This window comes from Lissotriton vulgaris, chromosome 6 (genome assembly GCF_964263255.1).
Source record: "Lissotriton vulgaris chromosome 6, aLisVul1.2, whole genome shotgun sequence".
Classification (NCBI taxonomy): domain Eukaryota; kingdom Metazoa; phylum Chordata; class Amphibia; order Caudata; family Salamandridae; genus Lissotriton; species Lissotriton vulgaris.
This window is the reverse complement of record NC_141694.1, coordinates 1,166,189,688-1,166,206,177: the sequence shown is the minus strand read 5'-3', so window position 1 is coordinate 1,166,206,177 and position 16,490 is coordinate 1,166,189,688. Positions and strand designations below refer to the sequence as shown.

The window sequence follows — 16,490 nt, the reverse complement described above, 5'->3', positions numbered from 1 at the left end:
ACGCCGACTTTCGGCGCAGCATTGTAGGATGGCCACACCAGTGCGGCAATTTGCTGGACACCACCTCGGTGCCATCCAGATCTTGGCGCGTTCATTCATTCAATAGCGTCCCCCTGCACACATTCAGGGACCTGGTCGTGTCTTCAGAAGAAACGCATTGTAGGAAAAGAAGCACAAAGGAAAAGGCAACAAGTTCCGCCGGACCTAGTGAAGCTGCAGCAGGTGCAAATAAGCTTCAGACAGTCTTGCAAGCACTGCTCAGAACTCTCAACTGAGGCACTCAACATCCAGGACTTGCCATTCGGATCTTGGCGCCTTGTGCTGGTTCCGACCTATTCACACATCAGTCCACTACTGACATCACCTCATAAGCCAACGGGGCACCCCACGCCATCTTTCGGCGCAGCATTGTAGGATGGCCACACCAGTGCAGCCACTTGCTGGACACCACCTCGGTGCCATCCGGATCTCAGCGCGTTCGAGTCACTGTGCCGGAAGAGTAACCGGAACTCAGCAGAACACGCCGTCTTTCGGCGCAGCATTGTAGGATGGCCACACCAGTACGGCAATTTGCTGGACACCACCTCGGCGCCATCCGGATCTCGGCGCGTTCGAGTCACTGTACCGCAACAGTGACCGCAATTCTGCTGGACACGCCGTCTTTCGGCGCAGCATTGTAGGATGGCCACACCAGTGCGGCAATTTGCTGGACACCACCTCGGTGCCATCCGGATCTCGGCGCGTTGTGCTGCCTTCGGCCTATTCGCACATCGGTCCGCTACTGACGCCGCCTCACGTGCCAACGGATTTTCTACGCTTTTTGTAGCCCTATGTCGCATAACAGGTCATGTGACTTGTTTATAAAACTTTTCATTGGTTCATTTTACTTTTGGTTTCCTAAAGATGGAAGGCTTGGTCATATGACCTAAAAATAACACTTTTCATTGGTTTAGAACATTTTTTTTTCCCAAACGATGAAAGCCCCACCTTGTTTCTGGATCATTGAGACTGAAGCTGGCGTCAGCATGAGAGCACCACCATCTCGTGGCTCCGTCGTGGTCATTCCGCGAGCAATCATGGCAGCCGCTCCCCACCGGAAGCCTGCGGGAGTCGGGGGCCCCCAAGACTTTTATACAATCTTCACGGCTGAGGGGACGCTTTTCGAGAATGGAGCCCAAGCCCTAGCAGGCAAGCGTCCGACTTCCAAGGTGTCCCAGGGCCATTTCAGTGGACCAGGCCCAAAACCGAAGAGCCGTCCGCCATTTTGACAACCATGTGGCAGCCGCCTATCGCTGCACTGCAAGAGTGGGAGCAACTCCACAACATGGTGAGCGAGACGCAACTCAGCTAAATGGCCGCCACCTGGGGAGGCCCGTTCACGCCGCCTCCCCCCCCCCCCCCCCGGGCCGCCGCACGCCAATTTTCGGAGCAGCATTGTAGGATACCAAAACCAGTGCGGCAGTTTACTGGACATCACCTGGGTGCCTGTCGTACATGTTGTGTCAGCCATGTGACACTGGACACAGACCGCTACTGACGAGGCCTCCCCCCGCACCACCCGGGACGCCCCACGCTGTTTTTCTGTGCTGCATTGTAGGATCCCTAAACCAGTGCGGCACCCAGGCGACATCACCTGGGTGCCGTCCAGAACTCTGCACGTTCTGCTGCCTTGGGACTATTCGCACAACAGACCGCTACTGACGAGGCCTCCCCCCGCCCCACCCGGGACACCCCACGCCAATTTTCGGAGCAGCATTGTAGGATCCCTAAACCAGTGCGGCACCCAGGCGACATCACCTGGGTGCCGTCCAGAACTCTGCACGTTGTGCTGCCTTGGGACTATTCGCACAAAAGACAGCTTCTAACCATTGTTGCTTTTTGTGTTAATAAATGTTTAAATGTTTTTAGTTTTTGTTCTGTTCATTATCGTTAAAAGTTAATAAAGTTTTATAACCTTACTTTGTTGGACTGTTATCTATTTTTTAAAAACGGGTGAATGGGGCCTTGAATCGGGTTATTGTCATGTGTGGGCTTTGGAAGTGTGCTGCTGCAGGATCGGACATTTCAAACTCAAATGCACGTTCTTTTTCTTACCTTTCCGAAGCATGGAGCGCAATAGCAAGCAGAGAAAGGGTGATGCACGTGTTGAACACTACCTGACCTGGCAAGTTGCTGGCAGTGCCCCCCCGCCCGCTCCTGAAAGAGGGCACACACACACCGCCGCCCCGAGTACTTCAGAAATCTTTAAAAGACCATGCGCTTGTTCATGAGGCTTAAATGGTTTATCACCTCTTCTAGAACCCCTACATCGACCCTCTGACGTTTCATGGAAAAATTACCATGTAACACAATACCAAGCCCTATCAGCTGAAACCCCCAAGGAATCGTGGGGCATATTAGCAAGGGGGTTTATCTCCGCTTTTTTGGCTTTAAAAACAATGAAAGCGGAGATAAAATTATTTCCCTATTATCAAGCTGTCGCTAACACCAGTTAGTGACACCTAAAAGGAGATAGCGACCATCTTGGGCCCGGCTTTGCATGTCAGTGATACTTATCACTAATGACATGCAAAGTGGCGTGCCAAGATGTTAGCGACTGGAAACAGTCCCTAACATCGCTACCTTCTATTACCAACTTTTGGAGATATTCGCGCTAAGCGCGAATATCTCCAAAATCTAACACCTGCCCTGAGCAGTTCTTAGCCATGTTATCCAATGGGAGGTGGATAACATGGCTAAGAGCATTTGCTCGATAATACATGAATATCGCTGACTTTTCTGCGATAATAGCAAGGTTTATCTGCGATAAAAATCGCCGATGTGCGGCGATAATTTTTGTCTCTAAACAAGTTATAGACAAAAATTATCGCTAGTTCTTCGTAATATGCCCCCGGGTTTTTGCTTGCAGAAATCGGGAGGCGGGAGACTAGCACTGAAATCAGTACTCACACGCCTGAATCAGGAGGATTGGCATGTCTGAATTCTCTACAGCTGGGGCCATAAACTACATCCGCAGGGGTAGGTGATAGCCTGGGACCAGCCTGGCATCTAAAATGGCTGCCGTGCACGACAAAATTGTGGCATTCGAAAAAAGGCAAGATGGCGCAGCCGCTGGAAGAGATATATCAACATATATCAGCCTCCTCAGCCACCCTCAGGAAACATAAGGGATTAGGATATGTCTCCCGCACCCCCTTATACCTAGTACTTTAATTAACGAAGCACAAAATGGCGAATTCCCGTTTCGCTACCAGTTTGCGGCCCAGTTCGCGGCCCGTGAAGCGCTTCTACCGTGAAATATCATTTTTTTTTTATTTTCCCCACGGGACCCTTTAATAACCCCAACAACATTCCTAGGGGGTCAAGAGGGGGATACCTTGCCCCCTTTCATTAAATTCCCCCTTCGTTTTTCACCTTTTCTTCTCTCTCGATCCTACCGAGAGACAAGATGGCGGCCGCTCCGGACTGTCACGCAGCAAAAAAAAAAAAAAAGCTCACGCACAGCCGCTGGAAGAGATGTATCAACATATATCAGCCTCCTCACCCACCCTCAGGAAACATAGGGGATTAGGATACGTCTCCCGCACCCACTTATAACTAGTAATTTAATTTACGAAGCACAAAATGGCGAATTCCCGTTTCGCTACCAGTTCGCGGCCGCGCTTCTACCGTGAAAAATCATTTTTTTTTTATTTTCCCCACGGGACCCTTTAATAACCCCAACAACATTCCTAGGGGGTCAAGAGGGGGATACCTTGCCCCCTTTCATTAAATTCCCCCTTCGTTTTCCACCTCTTCTTCTCTCTCGATCCTACCGAGAGACAAGATGGCGTCCGCTCCGGACTGTTTAGAATGTTGACAGACACCGGAGAGCCAATCAGCTTTCTGCGCGCAAAGTTCCGATAAGCGAAAAGTAAGCGGACCGGATCGCTGCCCAGAGCGCTGTTACAGATATATATCTTGGTTTGAACGTTAATTTCTCAAAAACTACTGGAGCACATATATTGAGACCTAGCAAAGGCACATCGGGCTAACAGTCCCTACAATTTTGCCAAGTTTCGTGCAAATCCATTCAGCCGTTCGAGCTAAAAGTGAGTCCAACCGCCCTATGGAAAACTCAATGCAAAAAACGCGTTTTGGGACCCCCCTTTTTTCTCAGCCCCCCCTTGACGAAACCCCACCAAATTTTCAGGAGCTGCTCAGAAACAAAATGTGCCATTTTCCTGAAAATTTCAGCCGATTCCATCCACAAACGCCAAAGTTATTAGACATAGAATTTTCAAAAGTCCCATAGGGAATTTATCCTAACTATATATACCTACTGGCGAACGCCAGTAGGTAATATATATATATATATATATATATATTTCTTCTCCAATCCTATGTCACCCACAGGATTCCAAAAAGACGCCACACTCTCACTTTCCAATTCACAGCAGCAGTATGTTGATTTATTGCTCCAATCAAAATCAAAATTCACGATACAAGCGAACAACCTACGTGTTTCGGTATGTTTATACCTTGATGACGCTGGGCATGTTCACAATAAACAGCGTTTTTTGTAATTTTCACATCATCATATATATATATGTATGTATGATTGTATGATTCAGGCTGCAGCACATTTATATTCCATCTTTGAACCCTTGACTTAATATAGGTGGCCACACAAGTTTATGTTCTATCTAGAAGACGAATGCCCCGAACGTTGTAATATCCCAAATTGTAATCTGAAAAGTATTTTATATGGATATGGTACTAGTAGCACAACCACAGCTTTAAAAGGGTTTGATAGTGGTGATTCAATCAGGTCATGCTATGTACTGGCTCGCGATTTGTTTGAAAATGTTTTAAGGAATAGAGCAAATATAGCAGTGGTAATATTGTTAGTGAATAACTGGTTTTCCTCATACAAACCATATTTCATTATATGGTAAGTTGAATTGATTGTGTTTATACGTCTGCATTGTTTATTTTATTGTATTAGTTTGTGTCCATGCAAATGTTAGGTTTTTCCTAAGGAAAGTAATCATGTTAAATCTGAAATACTCCACTTTCACTATAGAGATGGCAGCTGCAGCATTATTGGCTGGTTCTAAAATTAAATGGATTGTTTTTCTAAGATTGCCAGGAAAGTGTAGACAAATTGTGCTCAAAAGTGTCACATCTCCCTTTCCCTAACACTCTTTCTACCTCTTCATAAATGCACCTGGCATTTAAATGTATTTTGTCCTGTAGGTTTGGGAAATAGAGACAGGTGATCAAATATATGAGATCATGGAGGCTCACGGACAAACCATAGAACTGACAACTGCAGCCATTCATGAGCATGGATTTTATTTCAGCACAGGGGCGTACAATGGTAAGAAAGTTCTACTGTAATTACTAATTGTTTTTGTGTTTTTCTTTTTCACACATGGAGTTTATATCTCTTCTTTTAGCGCCTTCTCTTTATTTTTCCTAGCCTGTTTATATTCCCTGCGAAGGGTAGCAATTGCTGGCATATTTCTTGGTTTATTTCCCAGGGCTATAATAAGAGTTTTCCTTTTTTTAGAGCAAGAGGTGTCAAACCAACCCTTATCCTTTCCTGCTTTCATAGTGTTATTCCTAGTAAGTGCATTCCTTATGGGTTCTAGGAATGCTACAAAGGACAAAACCAGAGATTGTGGGGGGATAGCAGGTTCCAGGCAGCTTGTATGAGTATCAGGGGTCTTTCTAATTATTTCAGGAACCAGATTTTGTTTATTCACTTGAGCCCATCTAAGTTGGTATCCATTTCTCCTCGCTAATATTGGCTGGCCCACTTTCTGGGGAATCATCATGACCCTGGGCACCTGAAGGATCTCACAGAACAATATGGCATGATCGCTGAAATCTGTAAATTGAGTATTGGTAATACTGCTCCTGTCACTTAGTGGGTGTGTAATCAAAATTAAATCTATGGAAGATTCTTGAATTTCTCACTGGAATGTGGTTAAAAAGGCGTCTGAGGTGGTAGCCAAGCTATTTACCATTTGCATATTCCTCAACGAAACCATCTTGTTAAGCGTATTTCCATAATTATTATGTGGCAAATGAAAAAAAGGGTTGCCCAGCCTTCCTCCATATAAACCCGTTCTAGATTACATTTACAGGGGTGAATGTTGAAGTCTCCCAGCCAAATGATATTTATGACAGCCTTTTCTTTGATAAGGTTGAACGCCTTATCAATAGCCGACTCATATCCTGTGGAGATAAATGCATATTTGGACCAAAAATCTTTTTTAAAACACCGCAATTGTGGCTTCCCAACCAAGACTTAGGTGGTTGCCCTAATTGTGCCATTTGAAAAACCTTCAACATCTCGTCTTTATTTAAATGAAAAAAACAACCTGTAGACCACTGCAGGAACCCTATCAGGTCTTGCCGCTTTCCCTAAGGCTAATCTTTTTACTGCACTTTCTAATTCCATCATAGAAATCGGGGAGTCGAGTTGCTCTGCCAAGAAAGGGTCTAATTGTCTCAATCCCTCCCACAGAAATACACTTTCACCCCCAGTCAGCCCTCCCTGGTGAGTATAAAGAGCAGAGTAAAACTGAAAAGCAAGTATCTGTTGGGGATCAGAGCGCAACACACCATTCTGATCCTTCAATGCCTGAATGGTCTGAGCAGATTCCTTCATGCGAAGCCGTAAAGCCAACCGTCTTCCAATAATCTCCCTAAATTCATGAATTTGCTGTTTCGATGTAAAATATTTCCTAGCGTTCTCGACACTACAAAACCCCAAAACCTTTGCGCAGTGTTTAGCCACATTATTTGCTAATCCAGAGACATCATTCTAACCTAAAGCAATCCCTATAGTTAAAGCACCTTCTGCCTCTCTCAGAGCCTCATAATGTCGAGCAAGCTCGAGCTTGAGTTTCTTCTGTTGATGTAAACTAATACTAAGAACTTCCCCCCAAAAGCAAGCCTTAAAAGTGTCCCAAATAATAATAGTAGATGCTGACATATTATTATTTAAGAAGACATCCCTAATCCAGTAACCCATACGTTCCTTAAACTCCTCATTTAAACAGAATTTACAATCAAATGAAAAAGTTTTTGTAAAAAGGGCAAACCTCCGAAGTTGGTGGGATCATATCGTACAATTTCTTTAATAAATTGTGACAACAAAATCTACTCAAAAGTTTTGGCCAATCGGCTATCTACAGTTATCCCTAAATCAACATGGTTTCATTCCTCAATTTGGAACCACTGAACACGTTAATAAAGTTGTAACATTATATGACATCGCTGGCGCAGAAAAGAGGGATCTAGCGTTGATTTTATTGGACGCAGAGAAAGCGTTTGGTCGTGTTGAATGGGGTTATCTGTGGCAATTGTTGGATCGAAGTGGTTTTGGTGATGAATTTATGGTAGCTCGGCATGCCTTGTATGAAGCCCCCACCTCTAAAATTTCTGCAATGGGTTTGCTATTGGATGCAGTATCTATAACATGTGGCACCCGTCAGGGTTGCTCCTGCTCTCCTCTTTTATTTGCCCTCTATATTAATCCTTTTATAGAACAACTATGCCATAATGACCGTATCCCTCCATTTTTGGTTCATGACTATCAATTTTCTGTTTTTGCTTATGCAGACGACATAGCCGTGATTACTGTGGATCCCTCTCTTGCGATTGAGGAGATTGAGCGGTTAGCCACAGAATTTGGATCAATTGTTGGGTACAAGCTCAATGTGTCAAAAATGCTAACTTTGTGTTCTGATAATATTGTTTGGATCGATGAGCGGGTAGTTAAAGAGGTGACATACTTGGGTATTCAAATTCGATCTTCTATGTCTGAAGTGATGGATGTGAATTGGAAATTACTGATCCACAATGCTAAAGATTATTTGGGTATGTGGGGGCGATTATATTTTACATTGATAGGGTGCTGTAACATCATTAAAATGAATGTTTTACCCAAGGCTCTTTATTTATTTTGTACATTACCTTTGGAAGTCACAAATATTAGATTACAGAATCTTCAATCAATCTGTGGGATATTTATCTGGAGCCCTGGTAGGCCTAGACATGCGATGCGTTTCATGACATTACCTTTTGAGAGAGGGGGGCCTAGCGGTTCCGGACTTTGCTTTATATTTCCTCACATGTTTTTTGTTAAAAGTGCGGGTGTTATTCACTGGGGAAGGCGCTATTAATAGGGCCACCACACCCACAATTTTTGAAATTCTTTTGGGTCCTATTGCTAAACAGTACTTATTCACAGAAGTGGATGGTAGCTACTTTAAACGAACGCGATTCAAAGTCTTGAATAATGCCTATAAAGTGTGGAAATGATTACATATGCCAAATACAATGGGGAAAATATAATGCTATACGCCCTTTAATGTAGCAAAGATTCTACCTGGCATATTTGGGGATAATATAGCTCTAGCCTGGAGAAAGAAAGGTATTAGGAAATTAGGGGACTTTTACTCTGCTGATAGAGTGTGTAAATCTTTTGATGATTTAGTTTTACAATATGGTGTGCTTAAAGTGCAGTTTTTCAAATATTTGCAGATTAGGGAATTCTTTATTTCAGACTAATGCCAATATGACACCCCATTCTCTTATAGAGACGGTTAGACAACAGTCTAAAATTGGAGTCGTATATCAGCTACTTTTAGCTGATAGACCAGATGATCTTCATAAATATAATATTAAATGGTCTAGAGAGTTGGGAGAAACAGACATCGCGGTTGAGAAACTTATTGCAATATCTAGGGAGACACTAATGTCAGCAAATCTAAAAGTCCAATTTTTTAAGTCTCAAATTGATTTATATTACACCCCCGCATGGATGGCTAAATGGGGGGCTGGGTTTGATGGAAAGTGCTTCCAGTGTTGGGATTATAGTGCGGATAGTGTACATATCTTTTTTAGCTGTCATAAACTGTTTAGATTTATAACAGACATTGAAAAGGTTTTGTCTTTGGTTATGAAGTTTCGTCTATTACACCTGCAATGATGTTAATAGGGAAGCTGTCTGCAAGTAGTCTTTTGAATACACTACACCAACATCGACAGCTGGTCTTTTTTTCTATGACTGTCTCTCGCCTCTGTATTGCGGGTAAGTGGCTCCAGATAGATCCCCCAGTATTTGAACTGTGGCAGGCAAAAATGTACAATCTATGTAAGCTAGAAACATCTGACTGGTATAAGCATTTGGGGTGCCTTTCGTGATTATGTGGATGGTTTATTTATTCATTTATGTATTTATTTGTTTATGTGCTCTATTTTTTTTTGCCCATGAATATTCATTTTATATTGTACATTGTTTTGTGTAATCTTGCTTTTCAAAAATCTTGATTGGGAGATTCCAGAATAAGAAGGTGAAAGTACAAGCTATTCACTACCAACTCTTTAACATTTAAGGCCAATGGGTTGCGGATCAGTGTTATTACAGCCCCTTTGGCTCTTCCTGAGGGTGACATGATTGCTCTTGTCTGGTACAAATGATAACCATTTCAAAATAGGTCCTCCGTTGCCCAATTCTCTTTGAAACTGGAGACGTCTTGATTCTGCCATAATAAAAGCCATTCGATATCACCCAATTTATTTATAATACATTTAATAATGTCCTTTTATTTACATTTTGTTTAGTTAGAGGTTCAGTGTCTGCCGTACAGGCAACAATGTAAACAGTGATGGATAGTCAATCACATAACTCTAAGCCAGATAAAGAGGTGGATCTATTTTCTAGTTGGATTCCCTGATTTTCCCACAAATCTATCTAAATTTTCCCTTATACAGAGTGACAATTCCAGATTCAACAATGGACAGGGCCTATAAAAATACTCCAAAGGAAATGCTGTAATTTGTGTTCCTATTGGAGGAGCACTAGACAAATGATTTAAAAGGGATCTTGGTGTGTATAGATTATTAAAATGTATTATATCACAGTAACCCTCCAACTTCTTTGGGGACAGATCCAGCTACCCTACCCTACTGGCCATAATAATTTGGTTGGCTAGTTGTTCCCTCCCCCTGCTTAAATTGACTTTATGAAGGTTCAGCCAGTGTAGAGACTTAGTTGGGAGGTCGTTTCGAGTTGGCCCTCCCTTAAAGTCGGAACATTGGTCAGAATCATCACCAAGGGCAATGCAGCCGGCGGAAAATGGAGAGAAGAATAGTAATTTGATTTCTGACTTACGATATTGTTATAACGTATCTGACCTTCAGCATTTTCTCCTTCCCCTATGTGCTAACCGGGAAATAGTAAAATGCCCAGTTCTAATAGTATTAGCCATGGATTTGGTAAATCGCTTTGACCTCTTGGGTTCCTTTGAATTTCGCCCTGTGGGACACTGAAGTTATACATATTGGAAGAAACCCCTGAGTTAATTTGGGGCTGATTTTGTTGTTTGATGCTGATTAATAACATGATCTCTTCCCCTATTGGATAACATTTCGGTGTGACCTGCCAAATGAGTAAGTGGCCCTACTGACTGCTGGGAGAGATAATGACCTCCCATGTTTTCAGAAATCTGAGGGGCTGCCCCATCCGTCTATACAACTGTCCCTGCCACCTCATTTTGTTGGATTCGATTTAAAGAAGTACCGGTCAGCGAAAAAAAAACCTCCATGGAAGACAACCTTTCTTCAATTTGAGTTAATCTACACAAAATTGGATTTAGGAGTACAGTCACCATAGCTTCCATCCTCTTTAAGAGATCGGAATCAGAATCAGTGACCGGTATGATAACTTCCAAAGTCCTTGTTTTTACTGAAAGCCCCGAATACAGATCACCTTTTCCAGTAGTTTTCCCTGGGTGTCTCCCTTTTGATATTTCCTCTTTTGATGTTCCAGCTTTCGCTCCCCTTCTTTTCTTACCCGGGGGCTGGGAAGTGTTATTTTCTAGCTGGGATGACACTGTCTTCCCCTGCTTCACCATACCACAAGCAGATGGAGCATTAGTAGGGGAGGATGGCTTGACGCTATACCCTGCAAGGGGACAAGTGTAGATTGAGCCGAGATCAAGGGTCAGAGACCATAGTTCGGCCTCCAAGGGAGGAGCATTTTTGTGCAATGAGTGAGTCAAGAGAGAGCCTTCCCTCCATTAGCTTTATTTCTCTATCTCATGGACTATCACAGTCTCAGCCCTTGTCAAAAAGGCATCAAGGGTCCCAACAACTCCACCCCTGGCTTTTCTGTGTGAACCTTCTGTTTACTCGTTTTAGTTTGGTATGTAGAGGTTTCAGAGTATTCCTGACAGATTGACTGTAATTGCGCTAAATGCGGCAAATAATGGGGAACAACCGTACCTTAATATGCTGGCAGTGTCACAGTACTCCGGGGCTTAGTGAATAGGCCCAGCCCTGCCTCCTCCGGACTCTGACTGGCATAGACAGGCAAACCCTTGGGCCGAACATGTCCCGCACCGTGGGACTGCCGGCGCCTTATGAGCACATCCCAGCAGCAGCAGTGGCTCATGGGAAACAGAGTCCTGCCCCCATGTGAGTGGGTGAATCAAACGGGTTCCCGAAAGCAAGTGGAGCATTGGCGGTATATGAAAACCGCAGGACTGCCGGCGCCTTTTGAGCACGTCCCAGCGGCAGCAGTGGCTCATGGGAAACTGAGTCCTAGCCCCCAGATTAGTGGATGAATCAAACGGGTTCCCCAAAGCAAGTGGAGCGTTGGCTGTATACATCTTTAACTGGTTGGCAGAGTTTGTGTGATGAGAAAAAATATACACACATTGTAGCTTTGAGTCAGTGCCCCTTAACCAGATATTGCTTTGGCTCAGTCAGCTTTCGCCATTCCTTCATCAATGAGGCATTTATATTTTGGATTAGTCACAGAAGTAGTTACTCTTTAATAACTGCTAAATGGCATCTACCCATGCGGTTACCGCTTATTCCCCATATCACTACTATTTGACTCCAACCCATCCCCACTCTCCTTGCTTTTAGTCCCAACCATCTACCTATTTACACTCCATTCCATGCCTATCATTAGTCTCATCCCTTCTTCTTCTGCTCTTTACTCTCACCACAACTCATACTTCTACACCACCACTATTGTTAGTCCCACTCCTCATTTTCTTTCTCATGTATATATAGTCCTACCTCTAATTTTACTCATGCTTCTAATCATGCACTTACTGCTTCTGACACATACATACTAATACTCTTAAGTACATCCACTTTTACTCCTACTGCTATTCTTACTTCTACTTACTACCTACTAACTCAAGCTCATATTTCTTTAAACCTCCTCTATTGTGTAATTCAGCTAATTATTGGTTTTGCCTCATTGTTTTATTGTGAGTCATAGAGAAGATTGTGGGTGTGTCAACTGCATACCAATGACACTGAATATTGTGGTGTTGTAACTTTATCATTTCCATAAGTTGGTCACATTAGGCCTACCAACCACAAAATATGGTTTAGGGGTGTTAAGTTTCTCAAAGCAATGATAAGATCAGACAAATAGAGTTTGGAATGAATGCTGCAGCATTCCTTCAAGAGTAAGAGTGATCTATCTTTAAACATATGCAGGGGTTATCTTTATCTATGGGCTTAAGGTAAACATAAGAGTAACTGTTGAAGCCCTTATGGTTGGAAATAACATCATAGCACTGGCACACCCTTCAGAGATTTGCTGTTACATACAACCCCAAGCACTCACAAAAGTAGTAGTAAAGTTAGGAGTCCTAACATTAGGACTCCTAAAAGGGGAAAAATGCTAACTTTAAGACTTTCGGTATTCACAGAAGGCATTTAGGACTCCTAAAGTTACAAATCCTAACTTTACTACTCCTAAACTGAGGAAAACCTTAACTTTAAGACTTTTGGTATTCACAGAAGGCATTTAGGAGTCCTAAAGTTAGGACTCCTAACTTCTGTGAATACCGAAATGAGTAAGTGCCTTCTGTGAATACCAAAATGTTAATAAGTTTAGGATTTTGTCATAAGTTAGTTCTGTGAATCGGGCCCCATGTCTCATGACTCCTTAGAGACTCAGGGCCTGATTTAGATCTTGACAGATTGCTTCCTTTCTGCCCGCCCTGCCTATTTAGATGTTAGTGGGTCCATAGACGAAAGACCACTGCAGTCCCACTGTTACTGCCAGGAACTCTTGACGGCATACATGGCAGGATAGGCAAATTGGACTGCTTGGTGACGAACAAATTCAACACTGTTGTGGACGCAATTGAAGGTAAGCTCCACATTTACCTGTTACCTGTTGGCTTGTCTCCACATTTGCACAAAACTCGTGCATTTATAAATCTCCCCTATAAGGAATAGTAATGTGAGAATTTAAGAAATGTATAGAAACACAAATTGTATTTATACATTTGGTACAAGCTAAATGAAAAAAAAACTGGACACTTGCACTAAAATGGATATTTGAAATAAAATAAGAAATTCACCATACAGGTGTGTTTGAAGAAATTTGCAAAATTCCCACATTAAAAACATATGCAACACACCTCATTGGAATAAGTGCAGCATCGCAAGATGAAGAAATTGAACGAGATAGGGCATCCTTTACCTTAGCAATCAATATTAAATTAATGTCAGTCACAAATTAGAAGTATTCAACCTATATATCCATATAGCTTTAGGCTTTCCTGTTTTTAGTTTCTATTTTTGGTAAATTCTGGTGGGGTTTTTTCAGTGTTTTCAAGTGATTTCAATACTTTACAAAAACTGTAGTTATCAGTGTTTACACATCTTTAAGCACTTAAAAACAACAGAAACTGTGTTTTTCCTTGTTTATAGAATGTTTCGATTTTATTATTGCTTGCTTTCTGCACTGATAGGGCATGGTATATAGACAGTGTACATACAGTCTAAATGAGGTACAAATGTATTTTTACAAATCAAACTAATCATAGAGCATATAATACTTCTTCAGTGAGTCTTTGGTCATGCATGCTCACTCTTTCCTTCCCATGTATTCTTTTATCTGTGAAAAGGCCCTCTTTTTTTTTTTAAATTTTTTTTTTTTTTTGTCCTCATTTGCCTTACCCCCTGCTTAGGAAATGCCAACCACCTTGCGTGTCCCCGACCAAGAGAGGGAACCAAGAATGTGATACCCATCTCTGGAACTGGACTCTGAGATATTTTACTGGTGGCAGAGAAGTCCCAAGAAGAAGGGGATTTTAAGTTCTTACGCTGACTCCATCTAGGTATGTCTCAACCTGCAGGACCAAAAAACCGTATCAAGGCCAGACCCGGTCCAAGGAGTGTTGGTGGCATAATCATAGGACCCGGGGAGAAAATAAAAAAAAAAAAAATAAATAAACCCCGGAATACTATCTCCACTGTATCAACAGATCCCAAAAGGCCAAATTACGGTTATTGCAAGCTCTAGCCATGTCCACCTTTGATGTTTCATATAAAGACGTGAGCCAGTCCGAATATATTGGAGCAGTTTTTTCCACCCACCGTATGCAAATCTGCCTTCTAGCCAACAGAATGGCATAAAACAGAAAAGATCTTGCTTTACCAGAAATACTGTCCTCTAATCCAAAGATGATAAGTGGCAATGAAATTACTAATGATGTATTCAAAATGGAATTTAAGGTAGACACCACTTCCTCCCAAAACTGACCGATGTTGGGGCATTCCATGAACATGTGAATATCTGAAGCTTCTGGTAAATTACATTTATTACACTTCTTGTCTGGGAGAAATTTGGAAAGTCTCAGCGGTGTTATATAAGCCCGATGTGCTGTGAACAGATGGTTGCGCCTCAGCCATGATGGCTTCACCACTTTATAGAGGAGCGCAAAAGATCTTAACCATATCTCCTCACATTGAAAGCCCATTGTCTCTCCCCACAATTCATCTGGAAGGGTGAGATCCCCATCGGTTTCCTCCAGAAGCTACCAATACCAGAAGGCCACCTCCTTACCACCCCTAGGTCTTTCTAGTAGCAGCTGCTCCAGGGGGCTTGATTTCCCAAATAATACATCTTTGCACCGCTGGGCTCTCCCCCAGCTTTCCAGCTGGATGAATTTAAATCTAGAAAATGCTGGACCTATACGCTCATGTAATTCATCCCAAGGAAGTATCGATCCGTCCACCAATAGCTCTCCCCATCTAGCAATTCCAGCTTCCTCTAATGGAGAAGATAAACTGTCCCTAAGACACTCCGGTAAACCCGGGGAGTCCCATATGGGAGCGAAATTGGAGTAGTAAGACAGCCCCAATCTTCTTCTAATGGCTAGCCAGCCCTTAGCCCATGACTGTATGATTTTCAGTCTTATTTTCTTAAAATATTTCTGGCTCCCAAATTTATATAGAAATCCGTCAGCTGGTAGATTTGCTCCGGTTAACATGGCTTTATACATTGTCACCTCCAGAAGACTCGATGGTGTTTTTAATAACATCCTGGAGTAGGACAACTGAAAGGCCCATGCGTAATACACTAAATCCGGTAGGGCGAGACCCCCCTTCTCCCTTCTCCTCCTCAACTTCTTCCACGCGATTCTAGTCGACTTATAATTCCAAATAAAGGAGTTAAGCTCTCGCTGACATCTGTCCAACATCTTCACATCAAACCCCAAAGGAATAGCACCAAAAATAAATATAAACTTAGGAAGGATAGACATTTTTATTAAGTTGACCCTACCCATTATAGAAAGTGGCAAGTGAGTCCAAGATTTCAATAGGCCCTTACATTCCCTGGAGACTTGATCTAAGTTAGTTTGGGCAATGGTTCCGATGTCTTGGGTGATTCGGATCCCGAGATAGCGCATAGAGGTGGTGATGTTTATGCCTAACCGTGGGTCCGGAATATTCCACACCATGACCTCGGTCTTACTTGAATTGATATTGTAGCCCGAGATCTTGCCGAACTCTACGGCCTTCTGTATCACGGCAGGGAAGGACAACACCGGATCCGAGGTAAAGATTAAGATATCATCGGCATATAATGCCGTCCGCCTCTCCCAGTGAAAAGGCCCTCTTAATAGTGGCACTTGAGACAGGCAATGCCAAAATAGCAAGTATACAATTTAATAACTCTGGCCACTGACATAGCTTTCCATGCCAATACTAGTGCACCTGAAGATTGCGTTTCTCTGCAACAGGTTCTGTAACATATGCATTGAACTGGGTGAAGCAGTGTAAAATTATGCAGTACTTTTGAAACTCTGGAGAAAATTTCCATTTATGGAAGCTGTCTATAACGTGTGGTGAGTACCACAGTCAGGCTTCATTGACTTCAAATGCCACGGTTGGTGAAGGGATATTTCTCATACATTGTAAAATAAAAGTTGCCGAATTGCTCCTCAACATTCCTTTGCTTACTAAATGGGAAGCACTGGATTGCTTAATCAACAGGAACCGAGGCACGAGCGGTGTGAGTGAAACGCTGCAAACTTCGAACTGCGTGATTTGCACATTGGTCAGAGGACCATTATTTTAACTGTTATTTTACACTCTTATATTTTTAAATGATGTACTATGTAAAAATCATACACTTTTAAAAACGACTTACAGTTTTTTAAATT

At 42.7% G+C, this 16,490-nt stretch overlaps 1 protein-coding gene across 1 annotated transcript in view; it reads left to right on the top strand.

Moving 5' to 3' along the window:
* Nucleotides 1-16,490, top strand: part of WDR64 (WD repeat domain 64) — a 2,246,160-nt gene that overhangs the window by 941,939 nt on the left and 1,287,731 nt on the right. Inside the window, exon 14 of the mRNA XM_086925751.1 lies at nucleotides 5,239-5,362. Within this exon, the coding sequence (XP_086781877.1) occupies nucleotides 5,239-5,362 (124 nt within the window). The remainder of the gene's footprint in view (nucleotides 1-5,238; nucleotides 5,363-16,490) is intronic.